Here is an 18,414-nt window from a genome sequence, read left to right as displayed (position 1 = left end):
CTGACCTCATTACAGCCTTGGTTCAAACATAGACAAAAGAGCTGTACTCCAGGGGTGAGGTGAAGGCGGCTGCCCTTGACATCAAGTGTGTGGCATCAAGGAGCTCTAGCAAAACTGGAGTCAATGGGAATCAGGGGGAAAACTCTCCAATGATTGGAGTCATACCAGCACAAAGGAAGATGGTTGTGGTTGTTGGAGGTCAGTCATCTCAGCTCCAGGACATCACCGCAGGAGTTCCTCAGGGTAGTGTCCTTGGCCCAACCGTTTTCAGCCACCTCAATGACCCCCCTTCCATCATAAGGTCAGAAGGGGAGATGTTCGCTGATGATTGCACAATATTCAGCACCATTCGCAACTCCTCAAACACTGATGCAGTCCATGTCCAAATGCAGCAAGACCTGGACAATATCCAGGCTTGGCTTGACAAGTGGCAAGTAACATTCGCCCTACACATGTGTCAGGCAATGACCATCTCCAACAAGGGAGAATCCAACCATTACCCCTTGATGTTCAATGGCATTACCATCACTAAATCCCCGACTAACAACATTCTGGGGGTTACCATTGACCAGAAACTGAACTGGACTAGCTATTTAAATACTGTGGCTACAACATCAGGTCAGAGGTTAGGAATCGTGCGATGAGTAACTCACCTCCTGACTCCCCAAAGCCTGACCACCATCTCCATGGCACAAGTCAGGAGTGTGATGGAATATTCTCCACTTGCCTGGATGAGTGCAGGTCCCACAACACTCAAGAAGTTGGACACCATCCAGGACAAAGCAGCCTGCTTGATTGGCACCACAGCCACAAGCATTCACTCTCTCCACCACCGAGGCACAGTGGCAGCAGTGTGCATCTACAAGATGCATTGCAGAAATTCACCAAGGTTCCTTTGGCAGCACCTTCTAAACCCACGGCCATCTAGAAGGCCAAGGGCAGCAGATACATGGGAACACCACCAACTGGAAGTTCCCCTCCAAGTCACTCACCACCCTGACTTGGAAATATATCACTGTTCCTTCACTGTTGCTGGGTCAAAATCCTGGAACTCCCTTCCTAACATCACTGTTGGTGTACCTACACCACATGGACTGTAGCAGTTCAAGAAGGCAGCTCACCACCACCTTCTCAAGGGCAACTAGGGATGGGCAATAAATGCTGGCCCAGCGAAGCCCACATCCAATGAGTGAATTTTAAAAAATGACGTAGAGATGTGTCAAGTGATTCATTTTGGTAGGAAGAATGGATACAATTCTAAAGGGCGTGCAGGAGCAGAGGGACCAGAGGACATATATGCACAAACCACTGAGATTGCAAGATTGTTTGAGAGAGCTATTAAAGCATATGGGATCCTGGGCTTTATAAATAATGGCATAAAATACAAAAGCAAGGGAGTTATGATAAATGTGTATAAAATACTGGTTAAGCTGGAACTGGAATATTGGATGCAGTTCTGGGTACCATACTTTAGGAAAGATGTGAAGGCATTAAAGAGGGTGGAGAAAAGGTTTGCGAGAATGGTTCCAGGTGAGGAACTTCAGTTACATAGATTGATTGCAGAAGCTGAGGCTGCTGCCTTGGAGAAGAGCCGGTTGAGAGAAGATTTGATAGAGGTGTTTAAAATCTTGGAACAAAATCTGGATGGAATAGACAGGGAGAAACTGTTCCCATTAGTGGAAGGGTCGAGAACCAGAGGACACTGATTTAAGGTAATTGGTAAAAGAAGCAATGGCGACATGAGGAAAAACATTTTCACACAGCAGGTGGTTAGGATCTGGAATGCACTGCCTGAGAGTGTGGTGGAGGCAGGGTCAAATGAGGCTTTCAAAAGAGAATTGGATTATTATCTGAAATGTAAAAATTTGCAGGGCTAAGGGGAAACGGCAGGGGAGTGGCGATGGATGACTTCCTCTTGCAAAGAGGCTGCGTGGACACGACTGGCTGAATGGCCTTCTTCTCTGCTGTATCGATTCTATGATTCTATAAGTGAGCTTGCTTTCTTTCTTTCTTTCAATATCTTTAACATTGCTCATATCTAGACATATCTCTTCATATATAAAATCTTTTGCTTATTGTTGTAAACTGCTTTTGAATTTTGCTTATACTTATTATTAGTCTCTCTGCCCATTTCATTAGACTAAATCCTGCTTTCTTCATCCTCTCTGGAAGAACACTGGCACAGTTTATTTTAGATGAAAGGATCCTGTCTGTACACCTTATCCCCACATAGAACCCATCCCATTTCCCTAGAGACACAAAATCCTCCCTTCTAAACCATTTGCCAAGCCATTTTTTGATGTGTCTCATTTGCTTCTTGCTAACTGACCTAGGTCATGACATTAGAATACTATCATCATAATCCTACTTTTGAGTATAACACTCAACTGCTCATATTTCCCCTTCAAGTCCTTGATTCTACTGTCACATGGTTTTTGGGGTGGAAAGTGTATATATACTAATACACAAAGTAAACTATTTAGAAATGAGAAGGGTTCATTCTTCGGGAGTTTCTTCAATAAGAATTTGCAGCACCATTCAAGCTATCTCCCTTTTCTCAAACGTGTGTATAGAAAAGATTACAACTATAAATGCTGTCTTCCACAGTAAATATTTTATTTCTCACTGTACTAGAGAACCCAATTGATGAAACAACACAACTGGCAATTTTCATTCAAGAGTTAACTTCTCCAACCATCATTCTAGAACTTAACCATTATCTAATTATATTCTCAGCACATTTATCCATCATGGTGCACATTATCTCAAACTAAAACAGTGTTGGTGTGATTGCCGGACAAGTAATCCAGAGGCCTGGACCAATAATCCAGGCAAATCCCACTATGGCAGTTTGAGAATTTGAACACAGATTTAAAAGCCAAGAAATAAAAAGCTGATATTAGTAAAAGTGACCATGAAGCTGACAGATTGTCATATAAACCCAACTGGCTCACTACCATCCTTTAGAGAAAGAAATTTGCTATCCTTACCCAATCTGGTTTATCTGTGACTCCAGTCCCAACGACCCACTGAAGAGGCCTAGCTAGGCACCAAGCTGTATCAACATAACCAGCTATTCAAGAAGACAGTTCCACCACCACCTCAAGGCAACTAGAGATGAACAATCAATCCAGCCAAACTACAGCCCGAGAATTAAAAACAATTCAAATTTTATGTTTAATTTAACCTCTAAATCCCAAGTCTTTGAAGCTATCCAATCATAAGCCACATTTTTGACTTTTGATAGCCTGTATTAATTAACTTGCACAATTAAAGGGGCTCCAGATATTTAAAAAGTTTAAGTTTAAAAGCCGTTCAATAATTGGGTTCCATTATAACATAATGCTCACGTAATACTCAGCTCCAGAATTTATTACAATATCAAAAGTGGGTGGTGCCACAGCATTCAGCAGAAATATGTAATTATACTAACATTGCAGTGTAGGCCAGAAAATAGGTACAGCAACATTAATGCTAGAAGCTTTATTCCTATTCCACCTGGTCATTAGATTTTTTTTTACTGATATATTCTATTAATTTCCCCAATCATATCGATATAGTGAGGCATAAACCTTGGCATGGTGGAATTCCTAGGTCAATGCAAGACTCTTGTACAGGTAACTTTTCAATATTCATATGGTGAGTACACCAAAATGCCTTCAAATAACTATCAAGTAAAATCAGCATTCATTTGATCTTATTGCATAACTATTACCCAACTATTGTTGAGACATCTGGAAATCTTGTGCTCTTTTCACATAGCTCCACTTGTTCACTTTCTTGAGTTTCTAGGAATTAAAACATACACTTTAGCACAAAGCACAAGTTGACTATTTCATTCACATTTTTTCCTTCTTATTCTTCTGAAGACAATGTTGCCTTACTGAAGTACAGTTACAAGCTATTTTCCTTTGGAACCTTACACAATTAACAATTTACATGTGAACCTTAGAAATGATTATAGGTAGGCTATTCAAAACATAAAAGCACAGGAATCACAGCCATTGAACTGTGGAGAGGGAGACTGCATAGCCAACTCTGAACCGGTCCGCACTATACGCTTACATAAATGCACTTGCAGCAGATAATGATCAGAAGGGGGAAACAGGTCTATTTTTCTCCTCCTTATGCCATTGCTACATTTCTTAAGGTCAAGTAATTCAGCAACATGATTAGCTAATCATGGAGAAACCTACTAAGGCACTGGGGAGGCCCTATTCACATAATTGAAATACATTTGTATATGCCATTTTCAAATTCACCAGACAATCTTATTATATTGTTGAAATATGCTTGTGCTGCTCTAATCTTAGCTAATATAAAAACAGAAAGCACTGGAAAAACTAAGCAAGTCTGGCATCATCAGTGGAGAGAGAAACCGAGTTAACGGTTCATGTGCAATATGACTCTTCTTTGGAACTGAAGAGAGGTAGGAGTGTGATAGGTTTTATGCTGTTGAAAAAGATGGGAGGGGCAGGTGGAGCAAAAGAGGTCAAGGCCCCTAGAATTCTCTTTTGCTCCATCCACCGCTCCTCCCATTTCAACAGCATAAAACCCATTGCACTCCTACCAGTCCCGAAGAAGTGTCATAATTGGACTCAACATTAACTCTAAGATAAAAGCAAAATACTGTGGATGCTGGAAATCTGAAACAAAAATAAAAATAGCTGTAAAAACTCAGCAGGTCTGACAGCATCCGCGGGGAGGAATATAGTTAACGTTTCGAGTCCGTATGACTCTTCATCAGAACTGAGGAAATATAGCAATGAGGTGAAATATAAGCTGGTTGAGGGGGGTGGGACAGGTAGAGCTGGGTAGAGGGCCAGTGATAGGTGGAGGCAAAGGAGAGATTGCCAAATATGTCATAGACAAAAGGACAAAGGGGTGTTAACCGTGATGATATTAGCTAAGAAATGTGCTAATGGTGACATTAAGGGTAGAAAGCAGAATGAGCAAGGTACAGATAGCCCTAGTGGGGGTGGGGTGGGGGGAAGGGATCGAAATAGGCGAAAAGGTGGAGATGAAACAATGGATGGAAATACATTTAAAAATAATGGAAATAGGTGGGAAAAGAAAAATATATTTAAAATACATAAATAATTGGAAAAAGGGGGATCGGAAAAGGGATGAGGATGGAGGGGAGAGTTCATGATCTGAAGCTGTTGAACCCAATGTTAAGTCCGGCAGGCTGTGAAGTGCCTAGTGGGAAGATGAGGTGCTGTTCCTCCAGTTTGCGTTGAGCTTCACTGGAACATTGCAGCAGGCCAAGGATGGACATGTGGGCATGAGAGCAGGGTGGTGTGTTGAAATGGCAAGCAACAGGGAGGTCTGGGTCATGCTTGCAGACAGACCGAAGGTGTTCCGCAAAGCGGTCACCCAGTCTGCGTTAGGTCTCTCCAATGTAGAGGAGACCGCATTGGGAGCAGCGAATGCAGTAGACTAAATTGAGGGAAGTGCAAGTGAAGTGCTGCTTCACTTGAAAGGAGTGTTTGGGCCCTTGGACGGTGAGGAGGGGGGAAGTAAAGGGGCAGGTGTTGCACCTTCTGCGGTTGCATGGGAAGGTGCCATGAGAGGGGGTTGAGGTGTAGGGGGTGATGGAGGAGTGGACCAGGGTGTCCCGGAGGGAACAATCCCTGTGGAATGCTGCCAGAGGGGGTGAAGGGAAGATGCGTTTGGTGGTGGCATCGTGCTGGAGTTGGTGGAAATGGCGGAGGATGATCCTTTGAATGCAGAGGCTGGTGGGGTGATAAGTGAGGACAAGGGGGACCCCATCATGGTTCTGGGAGGGAGAGGAAGGTGTGAGGGCGGATGCGCGGGAGATGGGCCGGACACGGTTGAGGGCCCTGTCAACCACCATGGGTGGAAAACCTCAGTTGAGGAAGAAGGAAGACACGTCAGAGGAACTGTTTTGGAAAGTGCCATCATCAGAACAGATGCGACGGAGGTGAAGGAAGTGAGAGAATGGGATGGAGTCCTTAGAGGAAGCGGGGTGTGAGGAGCTGTAGTCGAGGTAGCTGTGGGAGCTAGTAGGCTTGTAATGAATATTGGTGGACAGTCTATCACCAGAAATTGAGACAGAGCGGTCAAGTAAGGGAAGGGAAGTGTCAGTGATGGACCATGTGAAAATGATGGAGGGGTGGAAATTGGAAGCAAAATTAATACATTTTTCCAGGTCCAGACGAGAGCATGAAGTGGCACCGAAGCAATCATCAATGAACCAGAGAAAGAGTTATGGGAGGGGGCCTGAGTAGGACTGGAACAAGGAATGTTCCACATGCCCCATAAAGAGACAGGCATAGCTGGGGCCCATGCGGGTACCCATAGCCACACCTTTTATTTGGAGGAAGTGAGAGGTGTTTAAGGAGAAATTGTTCAGTGAGAGAACAAGTTCAACCAGATGGAGGAGAGTAGTGGTGGATGGGGATTGTCCGGGCCTCTGTTCGAGAAAGAAGCGGAGAGCCCTCAGACCATCCCGGTGGGGGACGGAGGTGTAGAGGGATTGGGCGTCCATGGTGAAGAGGCAGTGGTTGGGGCCAGGGAACTGGAAATTGTTGATATGACGTAGAGCGTGAGAAGAATCGCGGATGTAGGTGGGAAGAGACTGGACAAGGAGAGAGAGAATGGAGTCAAGATAGGAAGAAATGAATTCCGTGGGGCAGGAACAGACTGACGCGATCGGTTTGCCGGGACAGTTCTGTTTGTGGATTTTGGGGAGGAGGTAGAAGCGGGCCGTCCGAGGTTGGGAGACTATGAGGTTGGAAGCTGTGGAGGGAAGATCTCCAGCGGAGATGAGGTCAGTGACAGTCCTGGAAACAATGGCTTGATGTTCAGTGGTGGAGTCATGGTCCAGGGGGAGGTAGGAGGAAGTGTCTGAGTTGACGTTCAGCCTCTGCGAGGTAGAGGCCAGTGCACCAGCCAACAACAGCACCACCCCTGTCGGCAGGTTTGATGACAACGTCAGGGTTGGACCTGAGAGAATGGAGTGCGGGTAAGTTCAGAAAGAGACAGGTTAGAGTGGGTGAGAGGAGCAGAGAAATTGAGATGACTGATGTCATGCTGACGATTCTAAATGAAAAGATCAAGAGCAGGTAAGAATCCAGAGGGAGGGGTCCAGGTGGAGGGAGAATACTGGAGGCGGGTAAAAGGATCCATTGAACGGGGAGAGGAGTCCTGCCCAAAGAAGTGAGCACGGAGACGAAGGCAGCGGAAGAAGAGTTCAGCATCGTGCCGAGCCCAAAATTCATTGAGGTGAGTGCGTAAGGGTATGAAACTGAGTCCTTTGCTGAGCACTGAACGTTCAGCATCAGAGAGGGGGAAGGTCAGGGGGTATGGTGAATACATGGCAGGGGCTGGGATTAGAAGACGGAATGGGGTCTCTATGCAGCCAACGATCACCACTGAGGCCTCAGTAAAAACCCCTTATGCAGTTGTGGAAAGACACAAACAATGCTGCACATTACCGAGGAGTATCTCCTCTACAGACTAAGTGGTGGACTAATCACCTTAAACTCAGCAAATGAGGTTATCATCACTTGGCTTTGGGGATTTGCATTCGCTAAATAAGTTACTATGCTTCCAAGATGTCTGCCATTGGCATTCATCATATAAACTTTGCTACAGTCCCAGTTAAATTGCAGTATGTTCCCTTTACCACTATGACTTTAAAACTGAAATAAGCAATCTGGTACTTCAGAAAATGATACAGTACAAGGAGAGCCATTGTGCCTGTATCAGCGACAACAATTTGCATTTATATAGCCATTAACTTAATAAAATGTTCCAAGGCACTTCAAAGGAATGTTAGCAAACAAAGTTTGACATTGAGCCAAATAAGGAGACAGTAGGGCAGAAGACCAAAAACTTGAACAAAGAGGTGCGTTTTAAGAAGTTTCATAAAGGAGAAAAGGGAGGGAATTGTCCAGCTCAAGGCATTGGCATGGCTGCTAATGGCAGAGAGATTAAAATCAGAAATGCTGAAAAGGCCAGAATTGGATGAGTGCAGATTTCTTTGAGGGTTGTAGGGTTGGAGGAGATTACAGAGATCTGGAGGGTCAAGAACATGGAAGGATTTAAAAACAAGGATGGGCATTAAAGCAAGGCATTGTTTAATCGGGAGCCAATGTTGGTCAGCAAACACAGGAGTGATGGGTGAACAGGACTTATTTTTAGTTAGGCCACAAGAAGTAGCATTTTGGATAACCTCCAGTTTATGTAGGGTAAAACCTGGGAGGTTGGCCAGTAGTGCATTTTAACAGTAAAGTCTAAAGATAGAAATAAAGGCGTGGATGAGGTTTCAGGAGTAGGTAAGTTAAAGTACAGCAGAGTTGCATGACATTACCGAGGGGGAAATAGGCAGTCTTACTGATGGGATGGTTAGAGTTATCCAGCTCGTCCTACTCTTCTCCTGCCTCTGATTCTTTTGCCAGTTACCTTAGATCTGTACCTCTGATTACTAACCCTGCTGACACCGGACGCAGCTTATCCTTATTAAGAGGGTTGAAGGGTTAGAAGAGTCATAAAGATAGTGAAGGGTGAGGTAGTGAAGGGATTTTTTTTATTATTCATTTACGGGATGTGGGTGTCATTGGCTAGGCCAGCATTTATTGCGCAATCCTAATTGCCCTTGAGAAGGTGGTGGTGAGCTGCTTTCTTGAAATGCTGCAGTCCAGTGTTGTAGGTACACCCACAGTGCTGTTAGGGAGGGAGTTCTAGGATTTTGGCCCAGCGACAGTGAAGGAATGACAATATATTTCCAAGTCAAGATAGTGAGTGGTTTGGAACTTCCAAGTAGTGGTGTTCCCATGTATCTGCTGCCTTTGTCCTTCCAGATGGTAGTAGTTGTGGGTTTGGAAAGTGCTGCCTAAGGAGCCTTGGTGAGTTTCTGCAGTGCATCTTGTAGATGGTACACACTGCTGCCACTGTTCGCCGGTGGTGGAGGGAGTGAATGTTTGTGGAACGAGTGCCAATCAAGCAGGCTGCCTTGCCCTGGATGGTGTCAAGCTTCTTGAGTGTTGCGAGAGCTGCACTCATCCAAGCAAGTGGAGAGTATTCCATCACATTCCTGCCTTGTGCCAAGTAGATGGTGGACAGGCTTTGGGGAATCAGAAGGTGAGTTGCTCACGGCAGGATTCCTAGTCTCTGACCTGCTCTTATAGCCCCAGTATTTATATAGCTAGTCCACTTCAGTTTCTGGTCAATGGTAATACCCAGGATGTTGATAGTGGGAGATTCAGCGATGGTAATGCCATTGAATGTCATGGGGCAATGGTTAGATTCTCTCTTGTTGGAGATGGTCATTGCCTGGCACTTGTGTGGTGTGAATGTTACTTGCCACTTGTCAGCCCAAGCCTGGATATTGTCCAGGTTTTGTTGCATTTGGACATGGACTGTTTCAGTATCTGAGGAGTCGTGAATGGTGCTGAACATTGTGTAATCATCAGTGAACATCTCCCCTTCTGACTTTATGATGGAAAGAAGGTCATGATGAAACAGCTGAAGATGGTTGAACGGAGAACACTACCCTGAGGATTTAAGCAAGTGGGTGAGAATTTTAAAGGCTGATGCCACCAGCTATCTTCCCCTGAACAGAAATGATGTTATCAGTACTTTAATGACTATAAGCAGAGAAATGTGAGCAATTGTCTTTCTAATTATCACAAATAGATGCATAATGAGGGGGAATCAATCACTGTATCTTTAACAGCAACATAGAATGATGAAAATAAATGACCATTAAAAATCTGGCCCACTTGGCACTGAACTGTCATCATTTAAATGGAAAGAAACTAAGGAAAATGAAAATGATCGAACAAAAAAATTGAAGTTATTGTAACAATACTCAGCAGTGAGTGAAGCATATCAAGAGTTGGAATATCTTAAACGGTCAACATCGAGCCAGAATCTGCACTTCTTTAATCATTGGTGCTTCTGCTCTGGTTGCCAAAACAGATTTTTGCATGAATTGAGGGGATACAGAAGAGGGCAACCAGAATGATCGAGGGGATGGACAGGGGCAGATTTGATTATGATTAGCAATTACAGACATCTTTTCATTGGAAAAGAGAAGGTTGAAAGGTGCTATTTTTAGGATTCTAAAACGGGACTAGCTGACATAGAAAATGGCAAGCTATTTCATTTTGTCCAGTATAGTAGAACCAGAGAACCCAGCCTGCACTTAAAGGTGGTAAATTCAAACCAAACGTGCAGAAAAATGTCAGTAAACAAGTATTAAATCGATGGAACAGGCTTGTAAGGGAGGCAATAGAAGCATTTAATTTATTGTTAATTTATTTGAATTTCAGAAAATTATATTTTTAGAAACAGTATATGGGTAAGTCACAACATGGCATGTGGTAAGTATAGCATGCTTGTTGGTGGGGAGAGAGAGCAGAGAATAGGTGGTTTTGGACCTATGGTTCCCAAAGTTTTCCAGCACTGGCATTTTTCCCGACTGGGTCTGTTGTAGAATGATTGATAAAGTTTGGTTGCTATGATTAGTCAACAACTCTATTATCATTGTATCATGTGACTACTAGGATGGAGGAAGGCGAACTAAATGAACACAAGTACTGCTAGATGACAGAAAACAAACATCCATTGCTTGACTAGGAAACAGCGTTTGTTGTTCATCTAGCTAGAAAGTTCATTTTAACAAATACTTTTACACTTTAGGAAAGATGTGAGGGTCCTTGGGAGGGTGCAGGGGAAATTTATCAAAATGGTTCCAGGATGAGGGATTTTAGTTACAAGGTTAGTTTGGAGAAGCTAGAGTTCTTTTTTTTTTGCGTGACCTCAAACGGGCGTCAGGTGGTGATGGTGAAGCGCCTTCTTGAGCCTCAAGTATACCCACAGTGCCATTAGGAAGGGAGTTCCAGGATTTTGACCCAGCAACAGTGAAGGAGCAGCAATATTGTTCCTAGTCAGGATGGGTGTGACCCGGTGGGGGGGAATTTGCAGATGGTAGTGCTCCCATGCATCTGCTGCCCTTGTCCTCCTAGGTGGTAAAGGTCGTGGGTGTCCAAGGTGCTGTCGAAGGAGTCCAATGAGTTCCTGCAGTGCATCTTGTAGATGATAACACACTGCTACCACTGTGTGTCAGTGGTGGAGATTCAGGGGAGGTTTGAGAGATGTACAAGATTAAGACAGGTTTACATAAGGTAGACAAAGACAAGCTACTCCCAGTAGCTGATGGTACAAAAGTTAACACAAATTTAAGGTTTTTGGCAAGAGATACAGTGGGGTGCAAGGAAGAACTTTTTTTACACAGCGAGTGGTAATAACCTGGACCTCCCTGCATACGAGCATGGTGGAAGCAAAGATGAGGGAATAAACTTGCAGGGCTACAGGAATAGAGCAGCAGAATGATTGGCCTGCTCTAAAGAGAATGGGCATGGACTTCAACGGCTGAATGGCCTCCTTCTGTGCTATAATGACTCTGTGACTCTTAACAAGAAAAATCCTTGACCCTACAAATTCTCAACTATTTGATCACTTCTGGATAAATCCATATATACCTGCTGTATTGTGGAGTCTCTGTCGTGTTACCCTTTCGAACTCTGAAACACTTAACGTCTTCTGTTTTCGAGCTTTAAGGTCTATGGGCAAATTCTCCTCTGTGGTATCTTCTGCTGGCAAACTTAAATCAAAGCTGTCATTCCTGAAGAAAATATAAATCATTAAAACAACATGTTCTAACAGCCTACTGCACACACATTTTTAATCTTCCTGCAGAATGACATGTAAAATTCTGATTGAGATTATTCTCAAACTCCCTCAATGGCTCAGTTTGACAGTGCAGTGGAACCAGTGTGGAATTGAACAACCTAGAACAGGAAGGTACTATGATTCTCAGCCTATGCTCATCCGGGGAGCTTCCAGTCTAAGTATGTATAAAGAATTACCCAGGGTTTTCACTCTTTATCCCTATCCAGTCATCTTAAATAAAAGTGCGCACATGCAAGTAGGAGATGAAAGCAGGATCAGGCTTGCCTGTGGTACTTCACACAGTTAAACAGCTTGCAAAAACTTATGGCATAGGATCACATATGAATGAAGGCCACTTAAGTGATGCCTGTACCTTTAAAACCATCATTCTGTGGAAAAAAACTTCCATTTATATAGCACCTTTCATGGCCACAGCGTGTCTCAAATTGCTTTACAGTCAATGAAGTACTGTTGATGTGCAGTTGGTAACTGTTGTAATGTAGAAAACGTGGAGACAATTTTCACATGGCAAGGTCCCACTGAGAGCAAGGCCCTGCTGACAGCAAGCCCCCACCAGCAGCAATATGATAATGATCAGGTAATCTGTTTTTGTGACGTTGATTGAGGGATAAACATTGACAATGACACCAAAGATAATTCCACCGCTCTTCTTTGAAATGAGATCTTTTACATCCTCCTTTGAGAGCCGACAGAGCCTCAGTTTAAAGCCTCATCCGAAAGACAGCATCTACAACAATGCAACACACTGTCAGACTGGAGCACCAGCCTTGATTTTTGTACTGAAGTCCTGGAGTGGGACTTGATTCTGCAACCTTCTGATTCAGAGGCAATGGTGCCTACCAGCTGACAATCTAGCACTGTGCCTTGAAGATAAGAGTGTTAAAAAGGCAGGATGATTTCACTTACTGATAATCCATATCAGGAGTTAGCTCTATGTATTCTTACTTCATTAATTTATGTACCTGCTAGATGGCACTTTTTTCTTCAGTTGAGATTTCTTTTGCATAGATTTCTTCATTTTAGGATTCACAACCTTAACTAAGGAGGACTCCATCTCTATTAAGAAAGCAGAAAGTTTGTTCAAGAATTTGTAACATTAATCCTACTAAAGTAACACAAAGATGTGTGAGCAAGTAATGCAGTTATTGGTGATTTGGCCTCTCCCCCAGTAATTCAGTTGATATAATCAGTAACTGAACCAGACAGACCAGATGATCGCAGGTTGAATTCCCTCCTCTGTACAGAGTTAGCCAATCCCAGAATTATGACCATCCTCAGAGTGACTGGATTTGGGAAATCTGCAAGACTTCCTCCTCCTAAACCTATCCAATGGCCTTGAATGGACATATCTGTGGACATCAAGCCAGGACAAGTTGACACTTGACCATGATATCCCACTGTTGTTAAATTGTTTGCCAATATTCACTGTTTCTGTTCACACACCAACTGCCACTTTGGTAAGGTGAAGACTGACTGCCTGTGCACAGCTACTTCCAAATACATTCAAGCTGCAATACAAGCTTGCCAAATTACAACTCTTTGTGATAAGATTTCACGATATTGACTTCATTCTTTTTCCACTTGATGCAATTTAAGTACAGCATCCTTGCATAACAGTTCATTAAAATATACAAGTTTTCTACAAATATAACTGTAAGAAGATGTAATTGCTACCCACCAGTCTGCATGAATTTCTTCAGAAGACCTCTTGGTGTGTAATCATCTAAAGCCTCCCGAGGGATTGCTTCTACAGTCTTCGCTTTGCTCAGTGCTGGAGAATTCTTCTTGGTTGAATGCTTTTTAGATGATCCAGCAGTCCCCTTTATCCAAAAAACAAGTTTCCTTATTTATGAGAACAGAACTTAGAGCTTGACCAGATATTTCTCTCATGCTCAGTATCAACAACCATTCCCATAAATCAGCCCCTAATGGACCAAATGCAACCTTAAAGCAGGTGGTAATGTAGCATTGCATAGGGTTGAACAGAAACCATATTACTGCAATTAGTCACTGAAATTGACACAGCTCCATTTGTACTTTTCTCACCATTTTTAAAATTCTTTCTCACAGGGTGTGTGTGTTGCTGGCTAGGCCAGCATCTGTTGTCCATCTCTAATTACCCAACAGATAGTGGATGAATGAACACCATCAGACTATGCCATTTAGGCTACAAATTATGAATCTTTGTTATTAAGGGAAAAAACTTTCATAACCTCAGGATGTCCCAAGCATTTTACAGTCAATTAAATACCTTTCAAGTATTGTAATGTAGGAAATGGGTTTTCATATATTTTTCCTTGTACTATGAATTTTAAGTACTGTACTTTATATATGCTTGTGCTAGCTTCGGTAAGCAATGAGTTAACTGTTGAATTGTGTTCTAATGGGAGATTGCTGCTTGCATTGATTAGGTTAGGCGTAAATAAAGGATGTCATGCAATGATTTGGGATAACATGTTGTATGAAACTAGACGTGTATAGAGACAAAGGGTAAGAAGTTAGAACAATTCAGGATGATTAAATTAATGAATTGATGAAATTAGAACAGTTTAAAATGATTGAGTCTGTCTATGAAATGTATAGTTTAACAATAAGCGACAGAAAAAGGGCAATTCGAGATGACAAGGCTATTTGGGTATTTTTGATTGTATTGCTAAACTCTATTTGTAATTGTGTTACCAGAAGTGCTACCAAGGAACAATTTAGACTCCAAATCTTCTGCATGCATTAGACATTGTTAATTGTAGCTCAGGATCTAGCTATAGATTGTGTATCGATTGTCTATTGATGTAACTGTGAATGGTGCATTAATGGTCTATTCATATAACCGTGAACAGTGTATTGACCATACTAATTGTGTTATGAATGGTGCGAGTCAATTGCTTTTAGCATATATGGTTGGAGAAATCCTGGATACCAAAGCTAGAGAGGGATAAGGACTCTCTGAAAGGATCCAGCACACAGGTTCACTGAAGAACGAAGATCAAAGAGAGGGGGAAAGAAACAGAAGTCAGACCAGAACTAGCGTCGACCTGTGTCCAAGCTGCTCCTGAAAGTAAAGGCCATATGCAACTAATAGACTATTGCCTGGTTGTCAAATATTACTTTATAACTTAATAATTCTTCTTAATTTGCTACACTAAAGCCACTATCAATGTTTTTTCTCATCAAAAACCCAAATAAAGTTTCAAGTAATTTGCAGAACCTTAAAGGCTGTCTCTAATTACCACACAGCAAGGTTTCACATATAGTTATGGAATAAATGATTGGATAATCTATTTTAGTATTGTTCGTTAAGGATAAAATATTGGCCAGGACACCAAGGGATCATTTCTGCTCCTCTGAGAGTCTCCTTGGGATCTTTTATGTCTACTTGACATGACAGATGGAGCCATGGTTTAACGAAGCATTCCTTTGGTATGACACTGAAGCATCAGCCTAGTTTATTTGCTCAAATATCTGGAGTGGGAATTGAGCTCACAGCCTCCTGATTCAGAGGTGAGTTTGCTATCACTGAGCCAAGGGTAATAACAAATTGTAAAAATTAAATGCTGGTAACCACAGGGCTACTTGCATGCCAAACAGCATAAGCAGCATGTATTATGGACCAAGATGGAAGGGGTGCACAGTCAATTTGAGCCCCACTTCTCCACAGGTCGTAACAATAGTTTGAATGCTTCATCCACCCATACAACTGGCCAATTGTTTACCTTTGATACTGTCATTCCCAGCATAAAAAGATTCTAACCAAGCTTCTTTCAATAACCATAAAAAAAATTGATTTATCATCAAACAAACTGCTTTTTCAAAAAACAAGTGAATAAACTGGTGAACATAAACGTAGTTGAGAAATGTAACGATTTTCCCCTTTCTTTAAAAAACAGATATTCAAACCCCCATACGCTCTCACAAACACAAAACAGGACAAGACAAACACAGTCCTCTGCAGAGGCTGGAGTATGGGAACATTTCATTTAAAAGGATAAAACTTAAGAGATCTCAACGCTGTCAATCTAACAGAATTCTGGTCACAATAGGTCTGGAAGCTCCTTCAGATGGATTTTTTGGTGAAACTGTCCTTGAAGACTCTTACTTATCACAAATTTGCAGACTTTAAAAAAAAAACACAGGTGATTTATTCCAATGAGACATTTCTGAGGAAAGTTTTAACACAAAGGTGGGGCAGGGAGAGTGGAAGAGTCTTTTCTTGCAGCCTGCTTCTAAGGCACACCCACACTTGCTCTGCCTGAGACTAAGATGTTCAAAGAATGCTTCTCTTAGGGCAGGTGTTCTTAAACAATCAGCAATAGTCTTTCGCCTAGCAACAGCAGTTCTTTGTTAACTTAGATATACAAAGTATCTCATCCCTCTCCAGGTGTTTCCGCTGGACATCCATTTTGAGGAAAGACATTCACAGCCCCAAATTAATATTGTAAACTTTTAAAAGTAACTCAGGAAGAAGAATGTCCAGGATTCAATGTGGTTTCTTGAGGAAAAGCATTCACAGCCCCAAATTAATATAGCAAACTTTTAAAAGTAACTCAGGAGGAAGAACGTCCAGAATTCAATGTGCTTCAAATTTTCCAAAACAGGTTCCTCATATGCCTCCACTCATAATGAATTAAATGCCATTTTCAAATGTGTTTCATTACAAAACATTTAGGAAAATATATATACAACATATATTTAAAATTTTAAACATGCACTCACCATTCTCACCCACTTCTTCTACAGAATCTCTGTCTAGTGTATAACCTTTTGATTTCTACATTATACGAACAAAAATTGCATTTTGGATGATGCATCAGCAATTACGTTATCTTTTCCAGCAATATGGACAACCTTCAAGTAATAAGGCTGTAGCAACAAACTCAAATCAAAACAGTCTGGCATTGAGTCTTAAACATTTCTACAAAGGACAGTAACAATCCCAAGATATGGTGGAATATCTTTTATGATGCCGATTTAACTTTTTAGAAAAGTATCCCACTGGCTTTTCTATGCCTGATTCATCTTTTTGTAATAAGGCCACATCCAACTGCAAGTCACTGGCATTGATTGCCACCTTGAAGGTTAAATGAAGATAGGGCAGCCAACACCAGTTCACGAAGTGATTTTTTAACATGTGTTGGGTTTGTGCTTCTACCTGAGCCTGTTTCTCTGGGCTTAAACGATAAGGATGTTATTTTATAGGAGCCCTTCCCATATCCACATCATGTGTGGTTAAAGTTGTAAATAGCCTTACTAAATCTTCTCATTGTCCTACCTCTAAGTATGTGACCATGGGGTCTAACTGTCCTAATATTTCAGAATTAGCTAATCGAATACCAGGAGGTTCAATTGGTGAATTGTCTAAATCTCCTTTTGCCTCACTCTCGCTGTCTCCTTCATCCTCCACTCTCCTTACTACTTAACGTACCTGCTCTTTCTTATCCTCCTCCCTACGATGGTATGGTTTTTTATATTCATTCAAGGATTGTGGGCTTTGCTGCCTAGGCCAGCGTTTATTGCCCATCCCCAATTGCCCTAGAGGTGGTGAGCTGCCTTCTTGAACCACTGCAGTCCATATGGTGTAGGTACACCCTAGTGCTGCTAGGGAGGAAGATCCAGGTTTTTACCCAGCGACAGTGAAGGAACGGCAATATATTTCCAAGTCAGGATGGTGAGTGGCTTGGAGGGGAACTTCCAGATGGTGGTGTTCCCATGTATCTGCTGCCCTTGTTCTTCTAGATGGTAACAGCCGTGGGTTTGCAAGGTGCTGTCTAGGGAGCCTTGGTGAGTTTCTGCAATGGATCTTGGAGATGGTACACTGATTGGGTCTGAGAGAGTGAGAGAGTGGGTCTGTGAGAGTGAGAGAGTGGGCCTGCGTGGGAGGGTGGGTCTGCGTGAGAGTGAGTGGATCTGTGTCAGAGAGTGAGTGGATCTGTGTCAGGAAGTGAGTGGGTCTGTGTGAGTGAGTGACTGAGTCAGTCTGTGTGGGTGAACCAAACACATGAAATAGCAACAGAAGTAGGCCATTTAGCCCCTCAAGCCTGATCCACCATTCATTAAGATCATGGCTAAGATGTTGGTGTTTTGAGTTCCACATTCTTATCTACCCCCCGATAACCTTTGATTCCCTTGCCTAACAAGAATCTATCAATCACTGCCTTAAAAATATTCAATGACTCTGCCTCCACTGCCTTTTGAGGCAGGGAGTTCCAAAGTCGCACAACCGTCTGAGAGAAAAAAATTCTCATCTCTGTCCTAAAAGGGCAACTCGTAATTTTAAAACAGTGCCTTCTAGTTCTGGACTCACCCACAAGAGGAAACATCCTTTCCATGTCCACCTTGTCAATATCATTCAGGGTCTTATATACTTCAATCAAGTCATGCCTCACTCTTCTAAACTCCAGTGGAAACAAGCCCAGCCTGTCTAATCTTTCCTCATAAGACAACCCGCAGATTCCAAGTATCAATCGAGTAAACCTCCTCTGAACTGCCTCCAATGCATTTACATCCCTCCTTAAATAAGGAGACCAAAAGTGCACACAATTTTCGAGATGTGGTCTCAGCAATGCCCTGTATAACTGAGGCTTAACATCCTTACTTTTATGTTCAATTCCACTTGTAATAAAGGATAGCATTCCAATAGCCTTCTTAATTATTTGCTGTGCCTGCATTCTAACTTTTTGCGAAGATTGTACTTGA

General features: G+C 42.4%; 1 protein-coding gene across 1 annotated transcript in view; it reads right to left on the bottom strand.

Annotated features, from left to right (window-relative positions):
- Positions 1 to 18,414, bottom strand: part of cenpt (centromere protein T) — a 95,674-nt gene that overhangs the window by 61,612 nt on the left and 15,648 nt on the right. Inside the window, exons 4-7 of the mRNA XM_078544777.1 lie at positions 13,403 to 13,544; positions 12,687 to 12,780; positions 11,514 to 11,656; positions 3,716 to 3,788 (exon numbers count right to left, since the gene is read on the bottom strand). Coding sequence (XP_078400903.1) covers positions 3,716 to 3,788; positions 11,514 to 11,656; positions 12,687 to 12,780; positions 13,403 to 13,544 — 452 coding nt within the window. The remainder of the gene's footprint in view (positions 1 to 3,715; positions 3,789 to 11,513; positions 11,657 to 12,686; positions 12,781 to 13,402; positions 13,545 to 18,414) is intronic.

Source organism: Cetorhinus maximus, chromosome 6 (genome assembly GCF_964194155.1).
Source record: "Cetorhinus maximus chromosome 6, sCetMax3.hap1.1, whole genome shotgun sequence".
In the NCBI taxonomy this organism is placed as follows: domain Eukaryota; kingdom Metazoa; phylum Chordata; class Chondrichthyes; order Lamniformes; family Cetorhinidae; genus Cetorhinus; species Cetorhinus maximus.
Note: the sequence above shows the minus strand (reverse complement) of the source record. Positions and strands in the feature narration are given on the sequence as shown.